At 38.8% G+C, this 22,405-nt stretch overlaps 1 protein-coding gene across 2 annotated transcripts in view; it reads left to right on the top strand.

Moving 5' to 3' along the window:
- MALRD1 (MAM and LDL receptor class A domain containing 1) overlaps positions 1-22,405 on the top strand; it is a 784,828-nt gene that overhangs the window by 51,244 nt on the left and 711,179 nt on the right. Inside the window, exons 7-9 of one of the 2 annotated variants that reach the window (XM_086714806.1) lie at positions 4,385-4,551; positions 9,755-9,847; positions 13,763-13,970. In XM_086714806.1, the coding sequence (XP_086570932.1) occupies positions 4,385-4,551; positions 9,755-9,847; positions 13,763-13,970 (468 nt within the window). Of the gene's footprint in view, positions 1-4,384; positions 4,552-9,754; positions 9,848-13,762; positions 13,971-17,877; positions 18,190-22,405 lie in introns of those variants that run through there. The other variant, XM_086714807.1, reaches the window with a different exon arrangement.

Genomic DNA, 22,405 nt, shown 5'->3' with positions numbered 1-22,405 from the left:
CGCGGTCCGTGAGTTCGAGCCCCGCATCAGGCTCTGGGCTGATGGCTCAGAGCCTGGAGCCTGTTTCCGATTCTGTGTCTCCCTCTCTCTCTGCCCCTCCCCCGTTCATGCTCTGTCTCTCTCTGTCCCAAAAATAAATAAATGTTGAAAAAAAAAATGTTCCATCAGAAATGTTACTCATATGTGTTACTGAGATCTCTTGTGTGGCCTTAGCTTGTTCTTTCATTTGGGATCAATCCCTCTGTCTTTGTGTTTTGTCTGAATCTCTGCCTTCTTCTCCGTGTTAGAAAAGCCGATTATGTCTTCTGCTCCCAATGATAATGGCTATATGGAGAAGAGGTCATGCAGTGTCCAGGGATGGTGCTTTAGTGTGTGTCTCTGGTATGTGCTGGATGAACTCTGCTGTTGTGTTTTGGCTGCTCTGTCCTTCAGGTCAGTCATCTGCAGAGGCTCTTCTCACCTGCTGCGTGTGGGCAGTGTTGGGTGTCTGGCCTGAATGTGGTGAATTTAAACTATGTGTGCTCTCGTCTGCTTGTGAAATGAAACCTGACGCCACTTCCACCAGAATTGAAGCCCCGCAGAACTCCATGGTCAGGAGATGTGGTGTGGGTAGGGGTTTGTGCTGGTCTTCTGGGGGAGGGGATGCCGTGCTGGGACCAAGACAAGCTTCACTGAGAAGGGCAGTCTGCCAAAGCACAGGGGCCTGGGGCTCAGTGTAAGCTGGTTAGGCACCCAGTGTTGGAGCTGCACTGCTTCCTGCAGGTGGCTCTGTGTTTATGTTGAGGGCAGGGGAGGAAATGGTGCTGGCCAGCTCCTTTGTCTTCACAGAGGGATCTCTGTGAACACTGCCTCCCAGGGATGTACTCTGAGAAGAACGAATAATCTCCTCCCTGTGTTCCCCAGGTGTTTTTGGTGCTATCTGCCCTCAGGTTGTTTGCCTGCCTTCTCTCCAGGAGCAGTGCAGTGCCCTCTGGGCTCTATCCCAGCTAAGCTCACTGACCTTTAAAACCCCAGGCTTTAAGCCCTCCTGGTTGCAAGAACTCACAGAATTCAGCTCCTTTACTTTTCCAGGCCAATGATTCTTTGCAACTGTCTTCTCGTGCATTCCCCTGTGCACTCCTCTCTTGCTTGCCCTTCTCTGTGGCCTTCCCCTCTGCAGCACCTGTGGTCTCTTTCTCCCCTAAACTATGTCTCTGCACTTTCTACTTTATTCTATGTGGTCTCATCTCTCCCTTTAGCTGTGGAGTGTGTTCTGCCAGTCTTTGCCTCAATTTCTGGGCTGTTTAAGATGATTTGATAGTTACCTAGTTGTGTTCATGGAATAAGATGAGTCTAGGGTTCTCCTAGTCTGCTGCCAACTTCCTCTCCTAACATTACTTACAAAGCAGGTCTATTGGCTACAAACTCTCTCAATTTTCATTTGTCTGAGGAAGTTTTTATTTCTCCTTCATTTTTTGAAGAACAGTTTTGCTGGATGCAGAATTCCAGATTGGGTTTTTTTTTTCTTTTCTTCTTCTTCTTCTTTTTTTTTTTTTTAAAGGTATAACTCTTCAACGTTTATTTATTTTTGGGACAGAGAGAGACAGAGCATGAACAGGGGAGGGGCAGAGAGAGAGGGAGACACAGAATCGGAAACAGGCTCCAGGCTCTGAGCCATCAGGCCAGAGCCCGACGCGGGGCTCGAACTCGCGGACCGCGAGATCGTGACCTGGCTGAAGTCCGACGCTTAACCGACTGCGCCACCCAGGCTCCCCTCTTCTTCTTTTTTTTAATGTTAGTTTTGAGAGGCAGAGACAGAGCATGAACACAGGTGGGTCAGAGAGAGTGGGAGACACAGAATCCAAAGCAGGTTTCAGGCTCTGAGCAATCAGCACAGAGTCCACTGTGGGGCTCCAATTCACCAACCACAAGATCATGAACTGAAGTTGGACACTTATCAGACTGAGCCACCCAGGCACCCCTCCTTTTTTTTGCTGGTTTTTTGTTGCTGTTTTTTAAGGTTTCTTCTTTGTTTTTGATCCTTTGCAGTTTGAATATGACATGCTTACATGTAGGGCTTTGGGTATTTATCTTGCTTTGTATTTTCTGAGCTTCCTGGAACTGTGGTTAAAATCTGATATTAATTTTGGGAAAATTGTCAGTCGATATTGCTTCAGATACTGCTTTTGTTCCTTTTTGTCTTTCTCATTCTTGTATTCCCATTATGCTATGTCACTTTTGTAGTCATTCCCCAGTCCTTGAATATTCTATTCCTTTTTTTCCACTTAAAAAATATATTGGCTTTTTAGTTTTAGAAGTTTCTGTTGACATATTTTCAGCTGTACCAGTCTACTTAGTCACCCCATTAAAGACAATCTTCATTCCTGTTGGAGTGGTTTTTGTTTTTTGTTTTGATTTTTTGTCTCTAGCATTTAAAATTTTTTTCTTAGAATTTCCAGCTCTTTGACTACATTTGTCAGTCTTTTTATTTTTCATATTTTCTACTTTTTTTTCATTAGAGCTCTTAACTTATTAATTATAGTTGTTTTAAAGTCCCAGTCTGACAATTCCATATCTGGGTCTGGTTCTGATACTTGCTCTTTCTCTTCAAACTATGGCTTTCTTTTTCTTTTTGCCTTTCAGTATGCTTTGTAATGTTTTGCGGAAAGCCAGACGTGATGTACTACGTAAAAGTAATTAAGATCAATAGGTATTTAGCATGAATGACCTTTTATGTTTATGCAACTAGAGATTAGACTCTTTACTCTTTGCTGCAGCTGTAAATGCCTGAGGCTAAAAATTCACCTGGTATTCTTGATTTTATCTTACTTGTTGTCTTTGGGTTTCCCTAGAGACATATTCTTAAATGAGGTCTGAGACCTACAGTTCTTTGAATAGTATTCCCTTGTAGGGGGATCCCCTTTTATATGGTAATAAATTGTGAGGTGGAGGAAAAATATTCTTCAGTCTTTTAGTGAAATTGTTCCTCTGTTACAAGATCTTCAAAAATGCTTCCTTCCCCAACCTTAGATGAGACAGGAAAGCTAGACAGGGCTGGATCTGGGTATTTTCCTCCTCTCCTGTGGAAGGCTAGAGCCTGCTGGAGTTGGTATCTCTCTTCTCCTAGGTCAATTAGGCTCTAGTCAAACTCCAGTTAGTAACGTGGTGGTAAAATAGTTACTTTTGAGTACAAACCTTGCTATTAATACCTGAATAATCCAGGTGTATTCTCAGGTGTATTTCCTTAAGACCAACTTTAGTAACAATATTAGTTTAGGGTTTCGTACTTCGCGATAATGGTTGGAGTTTTGCATATCCTGTCACTTAGTTGTAGCCCAAGGTAGTGAATGTTGGTGTATTTTCCACCTCAGATTAAGAGCAGAATTCCCCAGCTCTAGTCTTCAACTTCATTGAGAGAATTTGGCTGTTCTTCCAGCTTTTTTGCTAATATTGAAATTAGTCAAAATCTAAGCTACCAGAGCCTGAGTCTGGTCTCAGAGTTCAAGAGTTCTTTGTTTTCAACCCTACTCACCATACTTGTTCTTTCCTTATCTTTTTAGATATTTTTTTTGCAATGGATCTGTCTCAACTTTTATAAAAATGTGTTTTTTATCTTATTTATCATTTCTTTGTTTAAATATCAGAGGCAAAGTATTAACTTGCTATGGTATTTTGCTTAAATTCTTACATTTTAAATAAATAAGAGTTTTGCTTAAATTCATAGTTTTTAGAACTTGTAGGAATATTTGCTAACTTACAGAAATAAAGAATTAAAAGGCTTCATTAATGAAAGGTGAAGTTGTAAAATCATAGAAATAACTTCACCTTGTCTATATTATTGTATTTAAGAACAGTGTAAATTGGTTTTAAGTATCAGATGTGTTAAAATTGATTGACAATATTTTCACATACTCTGAAATTCATAGGTGCAGATTAATAGGGCTGTAGATATCTGATACTTTCATGTGGTTTGGTAAGAAAGAGGGCAGTTCAAATTAAAGTCCCTTGAAACTATTAAGGTTTTTCTAAACCTAAAAAGTAAAAGAGAAATAAAAGAGGAAAGTATTCTGGGAAGAAAGGTGTGGAATTCTTGGTTAAAGAAAGGTTGAATTGTGACATTTTAAAGAAAATGATAATGATTTGTAGCATAGAGATTTTTATATCAGCAGATTTATTTTTATAAGAATAATGAATTGAAATTTCCTAATTTCAGGAATTAGGAGCCAATTTCAATGCATTTGAAAATACATATGGAAATGAAAACCTATAATTTGTAATTGATGTAATCATTTACAACAGCATATCCTTTTAAATACAATTTTGGAAACCCCGGGAATATAATAATTTTGTCCAAACAGAAAGCAGCTGATTTTTCTAAATTGCTTCATTTCCCTTTATTTTTCAGGTTACTATATGTGGCTAGGAGCTAAGGATGCTTCTACTCTTAACCATTTAGACAGCAAGGCTTATTTAAATAGCTCTGTGTGTCACTGCCTGGGCAAGAGATGCCATCTTCAATTCTATTACTCTATGGAAAACAGTGTTCTGAAAGTAGGACTATATAGTAATAAGGTGAGAAGAAACTTGCATTTATTTCAGATTCATTGAATAAGTGAAATTTCTCTTTTGGCAATTTGTGTTTCTATTTCTCAGTTGTGCGTAGGCTTTAGATAGTCTTTAACTTGACTTTATTTAGTATAGCTTTGAAAAGAAATGTTAAGAACTAGCTTAAGAGATACTGTCATGTAGACAATTTCGTGTGATGATTTGCACCATATTATTTTACAGAATTGTTAAAATTCATGGAGATATATTAAAGAAATAATAGATCTATTAAAAATGAGATTTTTGAGATTCTGTTATGTTGGCTCTGTGTTGACATTCTGATGGGATCTGTTTTGGATTTTAGATCCACATATCTAGAGCTATAATTACGATGGAAACAAATTACTTGTTATGGTACCAGTAGATACAGTTTTTAGAGACTGGTAATTACTGATTAAATATAAACAAATGAGTCAATGGAATGGGCAAAGAAAGGCTCACTGGGTAGAGTGAAAGTTGCAGTGGTAATATTAGCAAATAGAACAAATTCAGGCCTTTTTTCTAAACCTAACTTGAAATGAAAACAATCCCCCACAAGTGGGAAAATATCTGAGATGCTTTCAGAATTTCTATTGTGAAGAAGAATTTATTTATTGATAGAAGTAAAAAAAAATCACAGGGGTAAATAGTGGTCATTCTAGCAATGGGAAACATTTGAAAATAATTGCAGGAATTCTTACATAGGAAAAAGACAGTAGAAGCATCCAAGTCAAATTCTTTTGGCTTGAGGTGCTTTGAATAAATCTAGTTGTAACTTCCTCCTGACATCAGCCAAATGCATTTTCCAAGAAAAGTTTATTAATTTAGCATTTGTTCTTATCAAGTATCACTAACCACCTGTCAATAGCATTTTTTTGGTTCTATTTTCTTCTGAATTCTGAAGTGCCATCGTAATTAATCCTCGGGTATTGCCTATTACCTATTACTAAGAGATCTGAAAATTCCAGAGAAATTCTCTTTTTTTTATCCTAGTTCTATCACAACACCTCTTTCTTTTTCTTTTGTGTCATTTTCTTCTTATCCAGTCTTTTTTCTTTGACCTCTTCTTTTCCAGAACATTCACAGAGTTCTAAAGCATAAAATTGGATAAGTGAATTGGAAGTGGAAATTGGAAGAATAAAATAATTTCTTCCAACTAAATAAGTCAGCTTTTATTTTATTCTCTCCTCAATCTCAGACTCAGAAATTTATTAAGAAATTATACTATCTATATATTATATATATAAGTTATGAATCATTGAAAGTGAACAATATCAGTGTTCTGGTGACTTTGGGACTGTATAAGAAAAGATTATAAACAAATTGACTTCAGATACACCATATAATAAGAATAGGAATCAAAACTGCATCTCCCACATTATAAGAAAAGAAGTTAATCATGGAGAACTGATCTAATGTATTAATCAGAACCAGTTGGGTGTAAATCTTTGAGTACTGAGTGATGTTTGGTTCATTAGTTTACCTAGTATTCTGCAAGGCAAGATCCTATCTTTTCTCACACTCTATTTGCTCTGCTCTGTATACATAACATATAACATATTGGTCACCAATGAAAAATCTGCATCAAAATACATTTAAATTACATGTTGATGTTTTATCACAAACTTAAAAAGGACTCCAATCCTATAACTAAAAAAAATAGCTCTTGATGAAAATGATCATTTATATCTTCCATGAATAGAATAAAGAAAACAACCCTTAGGATATATGCAGGTAAATCAAGAAATATCTAGTAAAAGGCTGAAGGTGGTTTTCTTTATTTTCAGAGGACATTAGAATTTGAGAAGTAGAAAATACAGGGAAGTTGTTAAATAAAAAGTTGACTCTTTTTAGGGTCAGCTTACGTGTGTAGCAGTTCTAATTTCTACCATATAGAGATCCTTGAGATTAGGTCTTTATCATCTATAAAGTAATAGTCATAGTAACAGCCTGTATTTTATTCTAAAGAGAGTTTCCATTATCAATGAGCCGCCTGTGGTACGTTGTACATATTCTGATTAACATTAAAAACAACTGGTTATTCATTATGATTATAGCTAACAATATGGTTTTGTATATTTGAACTTTGCTAAGAGTATGGATCTTAAAAGTCAGCACAAGAAAAAAAATTTGTAACTTCATGATGTTTTGGAGGTTCACTAAATTTATGGTGGTAATTATTTCACAACAATCATTATATTGTACACCTTAAACATACGCATTGCTATTTGTCAGTTATAACAATAAAACTGGGAAAAAATGAAAAAAATTTAAACTGGTAAACAAACAAACAAACAAACAAAAAACCTTCCAAATGTCAAATGGGAAGAACACATAGCTGGGGCAGGCAGGGATGAAAATGCCTTAGAAAGTAGTTTAAAAAGAACAAAAACAACAACCTTGAGTTTGGTACCTTTGATTTCTTCACTGGAAGAGGAAAGGAGAAGCTGAGGTCTCCAGGAGATATAGTCATTTTTTCCTTGAAAGGTAAAATGGCATTATTGATCCTGGTCTGGGAGAGTAAGGACATTTCCAGAATTTGTATTTATTGATTGATTGAATGATTTTAAGATAACGGAAAATTAGAACTTCACTTGAAGGTTTTTCTGAGCCGAGGGTTTCTTTTTTCATTGGCACCTGTTGAAAGTAACTACATAAGAGTCTGAGATTGAGGAGAGAATAAAATAAAAGCTGACTTATTTAGTTGGAAGAAATTATTTTTCTTTTTCATTACTTGTGCTGTCAGACAGGAAAATGTGTAGAAAAATCTGTATTTCATACACAACATACTGTTAACTTATTGTACAAAAAGCCATTTAAGTTTAAGAAGAATACTGTGCACTTCAAAAAACTGTAAACACATTCTTCTTCAGGTAGAATGGAGGGGAATTAATTTGTCATTGGAAAAAAAGCAGGATTGCTCTAAGTTATCTTCATAAATGAAAGTGAAGGGACGTGCTGAATGCAACTTGCCAAGCAGTGTCACTAAAAGCGTCTGTGGAGGACGTTAAGTGTCTTGATGCTAGATAACTGAGGTTGTGTAGGAAATTATTGAAAGAAAAATTAGTTGTGTGTCCCAACTTTGGGTCTCTCTGGTTCATCCTGAAGTGACCTGGAGGCTGTCAGCTGAAAATACGTCTGCCGTGGATGTTTCACTGTCTAGTGGAAGTCTTAATAGTTGATATGAATAAGTAATAAAATGAAGTACTTTTTTAATGGGTTTAGACTATCTTCTGAAATATTCAAGACTTGGAAATTGGAGTAGACATCAGAGGGTAAAGGACTGAGTTGAAAATAGATTCGTTTTTAGAAAGTGTTGGCTGTGAATGAAATAAGTGAGGCTGAGGGGAGATAAATGCTTACAAGAGTCTGAAAAAGTGTAAGTGTCATGTGAAATTTGAATTACAACGAGATGTTATCTTCTGGTGCTGTTTTCTTTTTTTTTTTAATTTTTTTTTCAACGTTTTTATATTTTTGGGACAGAGAGAGACGGAGCATGAACGGGGGAGGGGCAGAGAGAGAGGGAGACACAGAATCGGAAACAGGCTCCAGGCTCTGAGCCATCCGCCCAGAGCCCGACGCGGGGCTCGAACTCACGGACCGCGAGATTGTGACCTGGCTGAAGTCGGATGCTTTAACCGACTGCGCCACCCAGGCGCCCCCTGGTGCTGTTTTCTATCTCACAGTGGAAGGAGGGCACAGGCAGTCGCAGAGCTCAACCTGAGACATATTTATGCCACTCTGCATATTCACTCTATTGAAATTTGAAATAATCAATGCATCTTATGGGTAAACATTATGAACAATCTGGTCTATCTTTAGCAGGGAAGTGTCAAATTAACTTGCATGTTGGACAGAATCTAAAGAAATACGTTATTTCAGAGTGTAACAGCATGGTCACAAGTCATAAGGCACAATAACATAGGCCACATTTTGGAGTACATTATAGACTTTTACCTCATAGTGTATAGGAGCATAATTTTGCATGTACTTTGTAACTTGGAAGATGATCATTTTACCAATGCATGACAGAGCATTGTGCTCTAGAAGGCACAAAAAGGTCTTTGAAAGAACAAGAGAGTCGAATGGAAATATAATCTCCAGACAATAACTGTATTGTTTGGAACTTGGAATGAATTCTCCCATAGAAAAAATATGTTGAGATTGTGCAGAAGAACATATCTGATAACATCGTTTATTTATTTATTTATTTATTTATTTATTTATTTATTTATTTTTGAGAGAGAGAGAGAGAGAGAGAGAGAGGGGGAGGGAGACAGGTGCGAGTGGGGGAGGGACAGAGAGAGAGGGAAACACAGAATCCAAAGCAGGCTTCAGGCTCTGAAGTGTCAGCACAGAGCGCAACATGGGCCTGGAACTCATGAACCCTGAGATCATGACCTGAGCTGAAGTCAGCTACTTAACTGACTGAGTCACCTGGATGCCCCTAATGTTGTATTTTAAACTTTCATGTTGTGTTTTCGTGTTATTTCTTTCTTTTCTAATGTCATGGCAATATCGTAAAGTGTAGTAGTGTTAGCGGGATCAACATTTAAATATCTGGCATTATGAATTTCTATTTAGAGTTGTATTTTTGAAGTACAATACTTTAAGATTCTGTTCAAATTTTTGTTCTGTCCTTACTCTCCATTGTTAAAAATAAATATATAGACATGCTTTATTTTCTTATTTGTTTAAGACTGTTTTTATAGAGCAGTTTTAGGTTCTTAGCAAAATTAGGGGGAAGGTACAGAGATTTCCCATTTTCCCCCTGAGACCACGTGTGCACAGCCTTCCCCATTATCAACATCCTCCATCAGAGTGGTACCTTTGTTATAAATGATGAACCTGCATTGACCATCATCATCATCACCCAAAGTCCATAGTTTACATTAAGGTTCCCACTTGGTGTTGTGCATCCCATGGGTTTGGACAAATGTACAATGACACGTATCCACTGTATGTTATCATCCAGAGTATTTTCACTGCCTTAAAAATCCTCTGGGCTCTGCCTTTTCATCCTCCCCTGCCTCCATTTTATTGTTCCTTTAAAAAATGTTAAACACCTTTTTACCAGTACTTTAGGCTTCCTAGTATTTTCATATCAACTGAAATGTAATTGAGAGAGCACATGCATGAATATGAGAGTAGAATTTGGGGAATTAGTAATGTCATTTTCTTTGAATCAAAGGAAGAAGAAGTATTTTGGACATATAGCGCATCAACTGACAGAAAATGGGTGAAAGCAGAAGTCTTAATACCAGAAGGACTGAAGACATTTAAGGTACAAAATGGAAAAACAAGTACTTTTTTATATCGTAAATTTAATTTGTAGTTTTGCAGTAGTGAATTTTGTCATCCATTTCTAAGTTTAAATTAGCATTTAAATTAATGATATAGATTTCTATATTTGGGGAGAGCCATTGCCTGCTTCTTTTCATTGTACTTAGCCCTTCTCAGGCCACATTTCCTCTGAGTAGAAGAGCCAGAGTGTGACTCCTCATGTTTAAAGCGTCCTCATTTTACACGGGCTCCCTCCCTAGCACCCCCCACCTCCAACACCATGCACTGAAAACAAGGAAGCAAACTGCATTACGAAGCAGATAAATAGTAAATTGGTATTGAAAATCAGTGAAGACTATGCAAATGTTTCGAATGCAGTAATTCACATCTTTATGAAACACGGATAACTCTACCTTTGCAAAGATATGTCTGCAATGTGCATGTGCTCCGTAGGAATACTATCTCTTAAGCACATTAACTCAAGATTCCATGTTGTATATAGAGTTGAGATTGTGCAGAAAAGCATATCTGATATTTTTTTAATTTCATATTAAATATTTACCTGTCATTTCCTTCTTTTCTAATATAGCAATATTGTAAAATGTAGTCATGTCAGTACGATCAACATTTAAATAGCTGGTATTATTAATTGCCATTCATAATTTTGTTTTTGAAGTGCATTATTTTATTTAAGATTCCTTTCCTATTGTATATAGAGTGTATAAGTATGTTTTGCTGGGCTGTGAGTATAAAATAATAAGACTGATTGTACATGTGGCTCATGAAACCCATTTCATTCCTTTATGATAATACCACATATGTACATCTTTCTAGGTTTGAAAGGGAGAACCCGAATGAAACTGAAGTATAACCATGCAGATTTTTAGAATCCCATTTACTGCTCAGATTGGAATTTCTGAACCATAGCATTTTTGTATTAATCACAGCAAAGTTGAGGTTTATATCATAGCCTATTGCAATAACATTTGGCACTATTTTAATTTTCTAAGCGATATTTATCTTTATAACTTCTGAAAGAGGTACTAAATGATTAGAGTTTCATTCTTTTTACATAAACTGAATATTAAAGTTTGTTTTGCAGTGTGGAGGTTCCTCAGAAAATTAAAAATAGACCTACCCTATGACCCAGCAATAGCACTGCTAGGAATTTATCCAAGGGACACAGGAGTACTGATGCATAGGGGCACTTGTACCCCAATGTTCATAGCAGCACTCTCAACAATAGCCAAATTATGGAAAGAGCCTAAATGTCCATCAACTGATGAATGGATAAAGAAATTGTGGTTTATATACACAATGGAATACTACGTGGCAATGAGAAAAAATGAAATATGGCCTTTTGTAGCAACGTGGATGGAACTGGAGAGTGTGATGCTAAGTGAAATAAGCCATACAGAGAAAGACAGATACCATATGGTTTCACTCTTATGTGGATCCTGAGAAACTTAACAGGAACCCATGGGGGAGGGGAAGGAAAAAAAAAAAAAAAGAGGTTAGAGTGGGAGAGAGCCAAAGCATAAGAGACTGTTGAGAACTGAGAACAAACTAAGGGTTGATGGGGGGTGGGAGGGAGGAGAGGGTGGGTGATGGGTATTGAGGAGGGCACCTTTTGGGATGAGCACTGGGTGTTGTATGGAAACCAATTTGACAATAAATTTCATATATAAATAAAAAAAATAAAGTTTGTTTTGTTATTTAACTCAGAGATAAAACAAAATATAAAGAGAGTAATTTGGGAGCTATTCTAGATTTCCAAGTGCATATTAAATGTAATTAACTTTTCAATAATAGCACCCTTTTGAGATCTAAGTTTAAACTCATCAATTTTGAAACCCAAACTGATATCATTTATGCACATCTGATCTCTTGCTGCTATAAAAATATACAACTGTAGATCCAATAATTTATATATATTTATACTATATATATATATAGTATATTCATATGTAGAATGGTATACAGCAGCATACAAAGTTTTTCTATTATTAGATATGATTTAAGTTTAATATTATTTTCTAGACTAAATTGTTAGATATATTTACAAACTGAAACTTGATCATAAGTAATTCTTTTGTTTAAGTTTTTATTTATTTTTGAGAGAGAGAGAAAGAGGACAGAGTGTGAGTGGGGGAGGTGAAAGAGAGAGGGATACACAGAATCTGAAGCAAGCTCCAGGCTCTGAGCTGTCAGCACTAACTCATGAATGGTAAGATCATTACCTGAGCCGAAGTTGGACACTCAATCAACTGAGCCACCCAGGTGCCCCCTTAAGTAATTCTGAACAAATATATGTATATACATATATATATGTATATGTATACATATTCATATTTTTGCATATATATGTGTATATACATGTATATATATGTATACATACATATATGTATATACATACACATATATATGTATATATACACACATATACATACATATATACATATATATACATGTATATATATGTGTGTATATATACATATGTATGTATATACATATACATATATATGTATATGTATACATATTCATATTTTTGCAAAGGAGAAAATATATTCAGAGACTTTAAGCTGGAAGAAAGTCAAAGGAATTAGTCTTTATTTCTAGTATCTTACACATTAACAACATCTTGTTCATTGCTGTTCAATAGTATTTTCTGTCATAAGGGGAGATTTAAGTATCTGTGCTCTCCAATATGGTAGCCAATAGCTACCATACATGTGGTATGATAGTACATGTGGCTACTGAACACTTACAATGTGACTAGTGTGGCTGAGGAATGGAATTTTAATTTTATTTTCATTAACTTAATTTGAAATAGCCCTTTCTAGCTTGTGGCTACCATATTGGATGGCAGAGAAATAGTTATTTAGTAGCGTCAGGTATTCATAACTCTTGTCCACTCTGGTGGACAGCTAGCCATTGCTCTTGACAGAAGCTCAAGGATAATACTTTGATATTATCTTACATTGGACTGGCAAGTATGGTCATTGCACTTGCTAATACCATATACTTTCAAAAAACCTCACGATTCAGCTGGAGACAATGAGACTTATTTCTTTTAATTAGCACTTGTTTGATTATTAGAGAAATTCTTCTCTGAAAATAGATTTTTATATTTATTATTTTAAATGTTCTAGTCTTCTGTTGTGTCCCCTTACTATTTGCCTAACATTTCCCTTCTTGCATTCCAATGCTGATATCAGTAGTTTAAAAACCAGATGCGGTTATAGCTTTTGGTCTCTAAGTAGTGATCATACTTATTCTTTTCCCTGAATATTAAAGAAAGAGAGCAGTGAAGATGATGCTCAAGTAACAAATTTGCAGTCAGGGACATTGCCAAGGGTGAAGTGGCATGTAGTATTTCTTTTGCTCATGGGTGGGTTCTCAGAGGTGTCAGTGGATCTGCTGTGCCCATAGTCTTTGTCCTGGTCCCTTGGGAGGCATATATTATGGACTGCTGACCTTTCTTAAATGTAGGGCTTTTTTCATTCAGACCAATTATACATGTGGGTCAGGCTTCTCAAGTAGGAACTTTATTGGTTGTATTTGCTTCTCTTTCAACAGGTGTTTTTCTCAGTAACTGTTAAATGTCTATTATTCTTTTTTGGAGGGTTATTTTTTTAAATTATTTTTTTACATTTATATTTATTTATTTTTGATAGAGAGAGACAGAGCATAAGTGGGGGAGGGGCCGAGAGAGGGGGAGACACAGAATGTGAAGCAGGCTCCAGGCTCTGAGCTGTCAGCACAGAGCCCGAGGCGGGCTCGAACTCACAAACTGCGAGATCATGACCTGAGCCGAAGTCGGACGCTTAACTGACTGAGCCACCCAGGTGCCCCTGGAGGGTTCTTTTAAAGGAGATTATCAACTCATAAATTGTTCATGTTTTTCCTTTTGAAGATTATCTTTGAAGGGACTATTCTGAGCCAGAAAGGTTTTATTGGGCTGGATCAGCTCTGGGTCTATGCCTGTGCACGTGCTCCATCCAGAAAGCTTTGCTCTACAGAGGAATTCACTTGTGCTAGTGGCCAGTGCATCACCCAGGAATTGGTCTGTGACTCTCAGCCAGACTGTTCTGATGACAGTGATGAAGACCCGGCAACTTGCTGTAAGTGAATTAATGATTTACTTCTTCACATGCTCACATTCACGACTGTGGTTGGATTTAAAAGTCTTTGCACCGAGTGAGGTAAAGTTAACATGTATGAAATACGATGAATGTTTATTCTCACTCTGAAGCTATTAGCACTATTCTTTGTGGGGGTCTCTAAGCTAATTTAAGACTTTGGTACTTTTTGTTAATACTGCAAACTTTGTTGAACAAGTGAGTAATTGTATTATGGTAGGTGTGTGTTTTAAAGAGGAAAATGGGTGGGAAGGGCAACCCCTTTATTAACTGTAGGGCATTTTGCATTCTGACCAATTAGACAGAAAGCTGTGGGGAGGGTTTCAAGAGGAGGGCTGCCATTGCCTTCTAGGCAGCCATGATGCCTGTAGAAATGTCAGCTGTGGTTGGTATTCATGACTGGGCAAAATTTAGGTCCAGCACCTCCCTTTCAGGATTTTTATGGAGAGGCTTTGATAGGAGTGATGACAAGAAGTCCCATTATTATTCAAGTCTAGTTGTATTTGAAAGGAAATACAATTTAATTTAAAACCCAAATGATGGTTCCCACATGAGGTAACTTAGCAACTAAGATACTTGGGTCTCTTTGGAAACAGTGAATTCTAACTAAATTAATCCAAATCCCATATCACAAACAAGTGGGTTTTCTTAATTATTAAAAATTTGCCGTTTGTTTTGCTGCAGTTTTAGCGATGTATTTTGTTGAAAGAAATATTGCAACGTGTCACTTTTTAAATGAAAAGTTCTTTGTACAAAATGCTTCTGTTGATCGGTAGGGATTTTATTAAGAGCAACGGAACAGGATGCAGGAAAGAGGAGATGGGAAAGCGAGGGAGAAATCCTCTGCCTGTTTTTATTTATTTTTTTAAATTTTTTGTTTTTAACGTTTATTTATTTTTGAGACAGAGAGAGACAGAGCATGAACAGGGGAGGGGCAGAGAGAGAGGGAGACAAAGAATCTGAAACGGGCTCCAGGCTCTGAGCTGTCAGCACAGAGCCTGACACGGGGCTCGAACTCACGTCACGGACCGTGAGATCATGACCTGCGCCGAAGTCGACGCTTAACTGACTGAGCCACCAGGCGCCCCCCTCTGCCTGTTTTTAAACAGCAATTCCATTAATGCCTCAGACACTTGGTTTTAATACTAGATTTAAAAAAAAAAAATCAACTTACCAGTATAATCTTGGTGGAATTTTTGGGTACAGTCTTTTTTCACTCAAAAAATATGTGAGGACAATTCATTTTCTCTAATGTGTCAGCTTCTTTTCTTTTTCAAAAAAAAGTATTAAGCTTATTTATTTATTTTGAGAGAGAGAGAGAGAGAGAGCGCACGTGCGTGCACACAGTGGGGGATGGGCAGAGAGAAGGAGAAGCAGAATTCCAAGTAGGCTCCACACCATCAGCACAGAGCCTGATGCAGGTGTTGAGAACTCACTGTGAGATCATGACCTGAGCCGAGATCAAGAGTAGGTTGCTTAACCGACTGCGCCACCCAGGCACCCCTGTCAATGTCTTTTCTGTGCCTTAAAATTTCTTACAAAAATTTGGGTCATTTCTTTTGGAGAAATTCACCTTACTAATAGTTTGCATTATTCTTGGGTTCATTGGCCGAAAGTAAATATATTTCTTCTCTTTTCAATTGCACATATTGACACTTAGCTTTTTTCCTCCCTTTTTCCCCCTCCAGTGAAGGGTTTTTTATGTTCTCCTTGTAATTGTTTCTTTTTTTGTAAATCAAATTCCACCCGGAGTATCAGTAGATATTTTAGCATTTGATTTTGAACATATTTTCCCATTTCTCTTTTTTTCTTGTAGTTTCATTGGTTACATAGTTGGGATTTTTCCAGGGGAGTATATCTTGATACCATTCTGCTATTTCCTTTGAGCGAAGGGACAGATGTCTGTGCTTTTCAACAAATAGTGTTATTTCCTAGTGTGTTAAATTTTCCAAATTATGCCATTTCATTTGAACAAAGAAAACCTGGCATGTTTGCTTGATTGAGACCAACTTCATATAGAGGGTGTGACATAAAAATGTAGCCATATTACATATTATGAAATATTTATATATTGATGCATATATGTCCATATTTGATGCTGACATGAGTATTTCATGTACATATTTGTTCAGTCATTTTTGTTTTGAGGAAGTTATAAAGCAATCGAATTACTAGAATTTATATTACACTATTTTCCGTGCTAAAATAATATATTTGTGCATATATACACACGCTTATATATATTGTTACACATGCTTATATATATTGTTCCCTTTGAAATTTAAAACCACCTTGAAACATTCTACGCCTACTTTAAGTTTGTATTTTACAAATTGCGTTTGTAACGCAAACTTTTCTTATGGTTTCCCATGTTCATAAAGCACAAGCAACATGCTTTTATACCTTCCTTTTATCCCATTTTAGGATGGATCTCTAGGACTGTGTAGCTTATATATGCAGTTTGAATAGCACGAGTACTTACTGGAGACTCAGGAAATATTAACTAAAGAATACTGTTAGTTGGGATTATGTAGTCAGTGTGCTTTTCCCAAAAGTCACACTCACTCAGGTGTTCTTTCATTACCAAGTTCCTCTTAATTTTAGATACTTTTAACAAGAGTAGTTGACCGAGCCTCTAGCCCCATGCCTTTTATAAAGCAGTTAATTGTTAAGTGTAAAGGAGTGTTGCTAGAGTTTTGCTACTCTGGTGTACTTTGTGGACCAGTGGCATCGGAATCATCTAGGAGCTCTTTTGAAATACAGAACCTCAGGCCATAGCCCAGTCTTACAGAACCGAAAGTTGGCCATTAACAATGTCTCAGGTGGTTCCTCTGCATATTAAAGTTTGAGAACCGCTGAGCCAGTCTTCAGAAATGGAGCCACAGCTGAGAGAGAAAACAAATGGCATATAAAAAATAGACTTAAGGCAAACTAGTCAAGAGAGCTTTCACGACAGAAGCTAAAACTCCCATAACTAATTCCTGAGAGCATCACTATAATACCAAACGATAGATTTTATTTTTTAAATTTATTTATTGAGAGACAGAGACAGCACGAGTGGGAGAGGGGTAGAGAGAGAAGAAGAGAGAATCCCAAGCACACTGTCAGCGCAGAGCCCGACCGGTGGCTCGAACTCAGGAAACCGAGATCAGGACCTGAGCCAAAACCCAGAGTCTGATGCTTAGCCTAGTGGGCCACCCAGGCACCCCGAACGATAGATTTTAAAAACAGTTTTATTGAAGAACAATGGACGCACAACAAATGCACATACTTAATGTCTGTGATTGTTGAGTTATACACCCAGGCTTTGTCCAGGAGCTTTTCTGTGTCCTTCTTGTAAGAACACTGAACGTGAGAGTTTTACCCTTTTAACGTGGTGGGGCAGCACGTGTGGCCGCACACATGGGGACAGACGCTGGCCGGTTACCGTAGCGTGCGCCCCCTACTCGTACCCGGGCGGCTCGCCCCGCCACCTTTCGCCGCCCTGGGCCCGGGGCGCAGCGGGTCGGGCGGCCGGCGGCACCTGGGCGGGGACTACCCTCCCGCTTCCTCTTCCGCGGCCTCCCCGCGGCGGACGGCCGCCCTGGGCTTCGACAGCTCGCGGCGCGCGGGCGCCGCTCTTGGCCCTCCAGCAGGCGGACCCAGCAGCCGCCCCCGGGCCGTGCCGGTGAACCGGCGCCGCGAGGTCTAGGGGTCGTGTTCGCTGGGAAGCACTTAACGCTGCTGTGCAGGGATCCCCGACCCCGACCCCGCGTTCGCGGCGGGCGGCGGCGGCCGCACGCCCACCCCCCCCCCCGCCTCCGCCGCCGCCGCCGCCTCCGCCGCCGCCGCCGCCGCCGCCGCCGCCGCCGCCTCCGCCTCCGCCTCGAGCTCTTCCCGCGCGCTGTGGCCGTGGCCTCGCCCGTGGCCTCCTGACGCCGCGCCGCCTCCCGGAAGGGGGCGACCCCGCAGCGAGCGGGCGCAGGCCGGGGGATGCGGGGAGGCGTGGCGGCCCCCAGCGGCGGGCGCCCGCGTGCTCGGAGCCCGGGAGGGCGGGCGGGAGGGCCCGGGACCACGGTGACACCGGGAGCCAGCCCCGAGGGAGCGAGGCGTCCCGCCGGGCAGCCCCCCGCCGGGCCGGGAGCTCCCGCGCTTCCAGTTCTTCGAGCAGAAATGGGGCGGTTACTGCAAGGAGCGCAGCAGCCGATGGCGCAGTGCCCAGGTATGTGGGTCCAGGGCACCCCCAAGGTTTCCTTCGGGCAGGCTTGCAGAACTTGTCAGACAGAAGTCTTAGAACTTTCTCGAGTGGAAGAGAGCACCTGTCAAAGTTGTAAACAGACTCCATGCCTCTGCTCCGTAAAACTTCGCCGCGCCGACCCTAAAAGTCCCTGTCATCGAGATTTGTGGGGGAGTTTCAAAGGCAAACACCTGTGACAGCACTTTGAGCTTCAAATACCTCGTTTAAACGAGGGGGAAAAACGGTCCTGCCGAACGTGTCTTAGCGAGCAGCTAAGTGAGGTGTGTGTGTGTGTTTTTTTTTTTTCCCATGCCCCTATTCTGTCTCTCCGTTCTGAAAATAATTTATGAAAGGCCGTATTTTCGACAAAGCCCTAAATAGAAGTATTGCAAAAAAAAAAAAAAAAATGCACAGTATTGTTGACTGTGTAGTGTGCAGGAGACTTCTAAACAAATTCATCTTGCATAGTTGACGCTATACCCATTGAACAACAACCCACCATTTCCCTGTACCCTTGGCCCCTGATAACCACTGTTCTGTTTTCTGCTTCTAGGAGTTTTAATATTTTAGATACCTCATATAAGCGGAGTCATTATGCTGGGTGAAATAAGCCAGTTATCGGACAAATACCGCATGGTTCCAAACAATAGATTTTTGACATTTACTAATATGATCCTGTATAAAAGAGGGACATTGCATTGCAATGTATTCTTAAATATTTCTTTTAAAAACTTATCTATGTATTTTTGTGAGAGAAAGAGAGAGCAAGCGTGAGTGGGGGAGGGGCAGAGAGAGAGAGAGAGAGAGAGGAAAAGGGTGAGAATCCCAAGCAGGCTCTGCCCTGTCAGCGCAGAGCCTGATGTGGGGTTTGATCCCACGGACCTGTGAGATCATGAACTGAGCTGAAACCAAGAATTGGACTTCTAACAGACAGAGCCACCCAGGTGACCCTATTTTTAAATACTTCTAATAAAATAATTAAAATATACCTTGTTCCAAACATATCTAAAGGCATATACATTCGCAGGCGGAACAATTTACATATAAAATATACCTAATTTCTAGACGCATTCCACGTGGATGAACCCTAAAGCCATTATGCTAAATAGCACAAGCAAGTCACAAAAAGACAAATATTGTATAATTCTACTTACACAAGGTACACAGAGGGGTCAAATTCATAGAAACAAAGCAGAAGGGGGGTTGCCGGGGTGAGGGGAGGGAAAGATGGGGAGTTGGTGTTTACTAGGTATAGAGTTTCACTTTGTAAAGATGAAGAAGTTCTGGACTATGCCTGGTGGTGATGGTTACACAACAGTGTGAATGTACTTATTCTGCTGAACTACACTTAAAATGGTTAAAAAGATAAGCTTTATGCCACCTATATTTTACCACACAAAAATACAATAATGTATATACCCTTTTCAATCATAACATGGAAAAAGACTGTATATGTGTTTCAAAAAGGATGCAAGGTTGGACAGATCTGTGTCGGAATCGAATAGTATGGGAAACTCTGGTGGAAACAAAAAGTTCTTTTAATTGTAGGATTCTTCAGAGCATTTAAAATGCTAGTAAAGTACACTTTAAAGGAGAAGTCGGAAAAAAATAAAGGAGAAGTTGATACAGTGTTCAAGTGAAGGAAGTTTTAACCAAGAATCCAATGCAGTGCATTTAATGTTCACTGTGGTGCTGTCTCTGGATGTCTTTCATATTTTGAAGAAAAATGTTATGCTAAAAATTTCCTGCAGGCAAGGGAAATAATATATGATATATGTAGTGGAGAAAAGATCCTTGTGGCTTTACAGTAAGTATTAAAATGTTTACCTGATATAATCATATTAAGATCTAATATATGCTTATGGAATGCAACATTCCCCATTTATTCCCATACATACTTTTCCCCCCTTATATAACGGAAAAGCGATTTACTTCTGAACTAGAAGATTCATAAATATTTTAATTTTCGTAATCCAGAAGAATTTTCCTCAGCTGCTACAGTGAATTTTTTCTTTGGCCAATATGCTGCAGTGGTTAAAAATGCAAGAGAAAGCTTTGTCATAATTTTAAAATATTACTCTGATGAACTCAGCAAAATTTTGCTAAAATTATGAACAGTGCCATTTCTCATGCTCTGATTAGAAATAGTGAAGTGTGTTCTGTAATCACGGGAAGTTAAAATAAAAGCAACCGAATGATCAAAAATCACTGTAATGAACACTTATAATATGAATAGATGATTTTTTTAGATTTTATAAGTACTTAGCGTTTAACAATATGGTGTCGGGCATTTATTAGTGGCCAAAATGTGTTTGGCTCCCTTGGTTTTCTTCAGATATTTATAATTGCAACTTAAACTTTTTGAATCATGTAGGGGAATTTTAATGGAAAAACCTAAACTTTGGTGACTGGAATTTGATTTATATTTTATAGCACAGATAAATTCTAGAATACTTTAAAAAATGTCCTTTGAAGTATACTGGGATGACTGTCATTGGTGGAAACAGCTGAGCAATTCAGCGAGATTTTTTTTTTAAATTTTTTTTTTTTTTCAACGTTTATTTATTTTTGGGACAGAGAGAGACAGAGCATGAATGGGGGAGGGGCAGAGAGAGAGGGAGACACAGAATCGGAAACAGGCTCCAGGCTCCGAGCCATTAGCCCAGAGCCCGACGCGGGGCTCGAACTCACGGACCGCGAGATTGTGACCTGGCTGAAGTCGGACGCTTAACCGACTGCGCCACCCAGGCGCCCCTAGATTTTTATACAGAGGTGACTGTACCATTTTGCTTCCACATCCACCTATCTTTAGGGTGATGGATTTCAAAAACCAATGTTCATTTTTCAAAGGACAGGGTGTTTCTCATGTTTTGTGGAAAGTGCAACGATTGACATTTTAACTGGTGAAACATCCAGATAATGAAAGAGATCAATTTTTCTCCCAGTGCCGCATTTCAACATTTACATGACCCAAAGTTATTTTGTCTTGAAATCCTCTTTGTATCTTTGCCTTTCAGTGACATAGACACAGTTGTGAAGAGCCTGTGGAACAGCGGGGTGATGTTTGGGTCACATTGTACTTTCCATCCACAGTTATTGGTCTTTTTGCCAATTCACAGTATTGCCTAGTTGGGCAATAGGATGGTTACTGGTTAAATCAGTGGCTACCTGCAGTGAATAAGATTGCTATTTGCACGGATTTATTTCCTTTGTATATTAATATGTATTGCCCAACAGGGCAATGTTGAATTTATTACCCAAACAGGAATGCTTGAGAGGGAGAAAAAAAGAGGTTTTAATTGTTATGCTAGGACAACAGGCATAAACTGTGGCAACCCAGATGGGTGGTCACCCCACCCATGGAAGATTTTCTGTTCCAGGGAGGTGTATTCCAGGGGAGAATTTTGGGTACCCTTGGGATTAGGTGGAAAAGTTCCTTACCATGTCCAAAACCAAGGATTTGGAACCTTTAAGCACATTTCAGAGGTCAGGTATGTATTTTGAGTCTTGCGTATTTCTACACTCTACCAACTGAGAAGAGTCTGAGGTCACCTAATAAGTGGCAAAGTTCGTAGAGAACCAAGGAATTAGACCAGAGGATTTTCCAGATGGCCCGGGAAACAGTCACAGCTTGTTATTGGTGCTTAAGACTGTCAAAACCCAGAAGAGATTCTTCTTTGAGGATTAACTTTTTATCAGTAGTACCCTCTGAACTCTGTAGCCAGAGCTGAGTAAAGAAAAACACATCCAGAAGGTTTCCAGTTAAGTATATGGGTGAATGGCGTTTCCTTGTCATGTGGATTCACCATTAGGTAGTATGCAACATCTTTTCATTATTATAATGTAGTCGTGTTTGTTTTTTGGGAAATCCATTTCAGGGAGAAGACAATATTTGCTTGTAAAGAAAAAAATAGCATTATATATCAGTTATATGACTGTCTAAACAAGCATGCTCTGAGATCTAAATGTTTACATGTAGAAAAAATTTAAGTGGTAGTGTTACTTGCATAGTGGACTTCAGTGTTTTAAGAGTTGACACGTTAGTGATGAACTATCTGGTCATGAAACCAGGCATCCCTGTTTATAGAAATTTGAAGATCCTTTGATTATTAAGATATAGTGAGCTCATTCAATATACTGGTCACTTTGGTCATATTATTTAAAATTGAAAATAATGGTTAGGAGCAGGCATATGGTAGTG

Source organism: Puma concolor, chromosome B4 (genome assembly GCF_028749965.1).
Source record: "Puma concolor isolate L17-30 chromosome B4, mPumCon1.1.hap2, whole genome shotgun sequence".
NCBI lineage: Eukaryota > Metazoa > Chordata > Mammalia > Carnivora > Felidae > Puma > Puma concolor.
The sequence above is the reverse complement of the archived record's forward strand: the minus strand, read 5'-3'. Positions and strand labels throughout refer to the sequence as shown.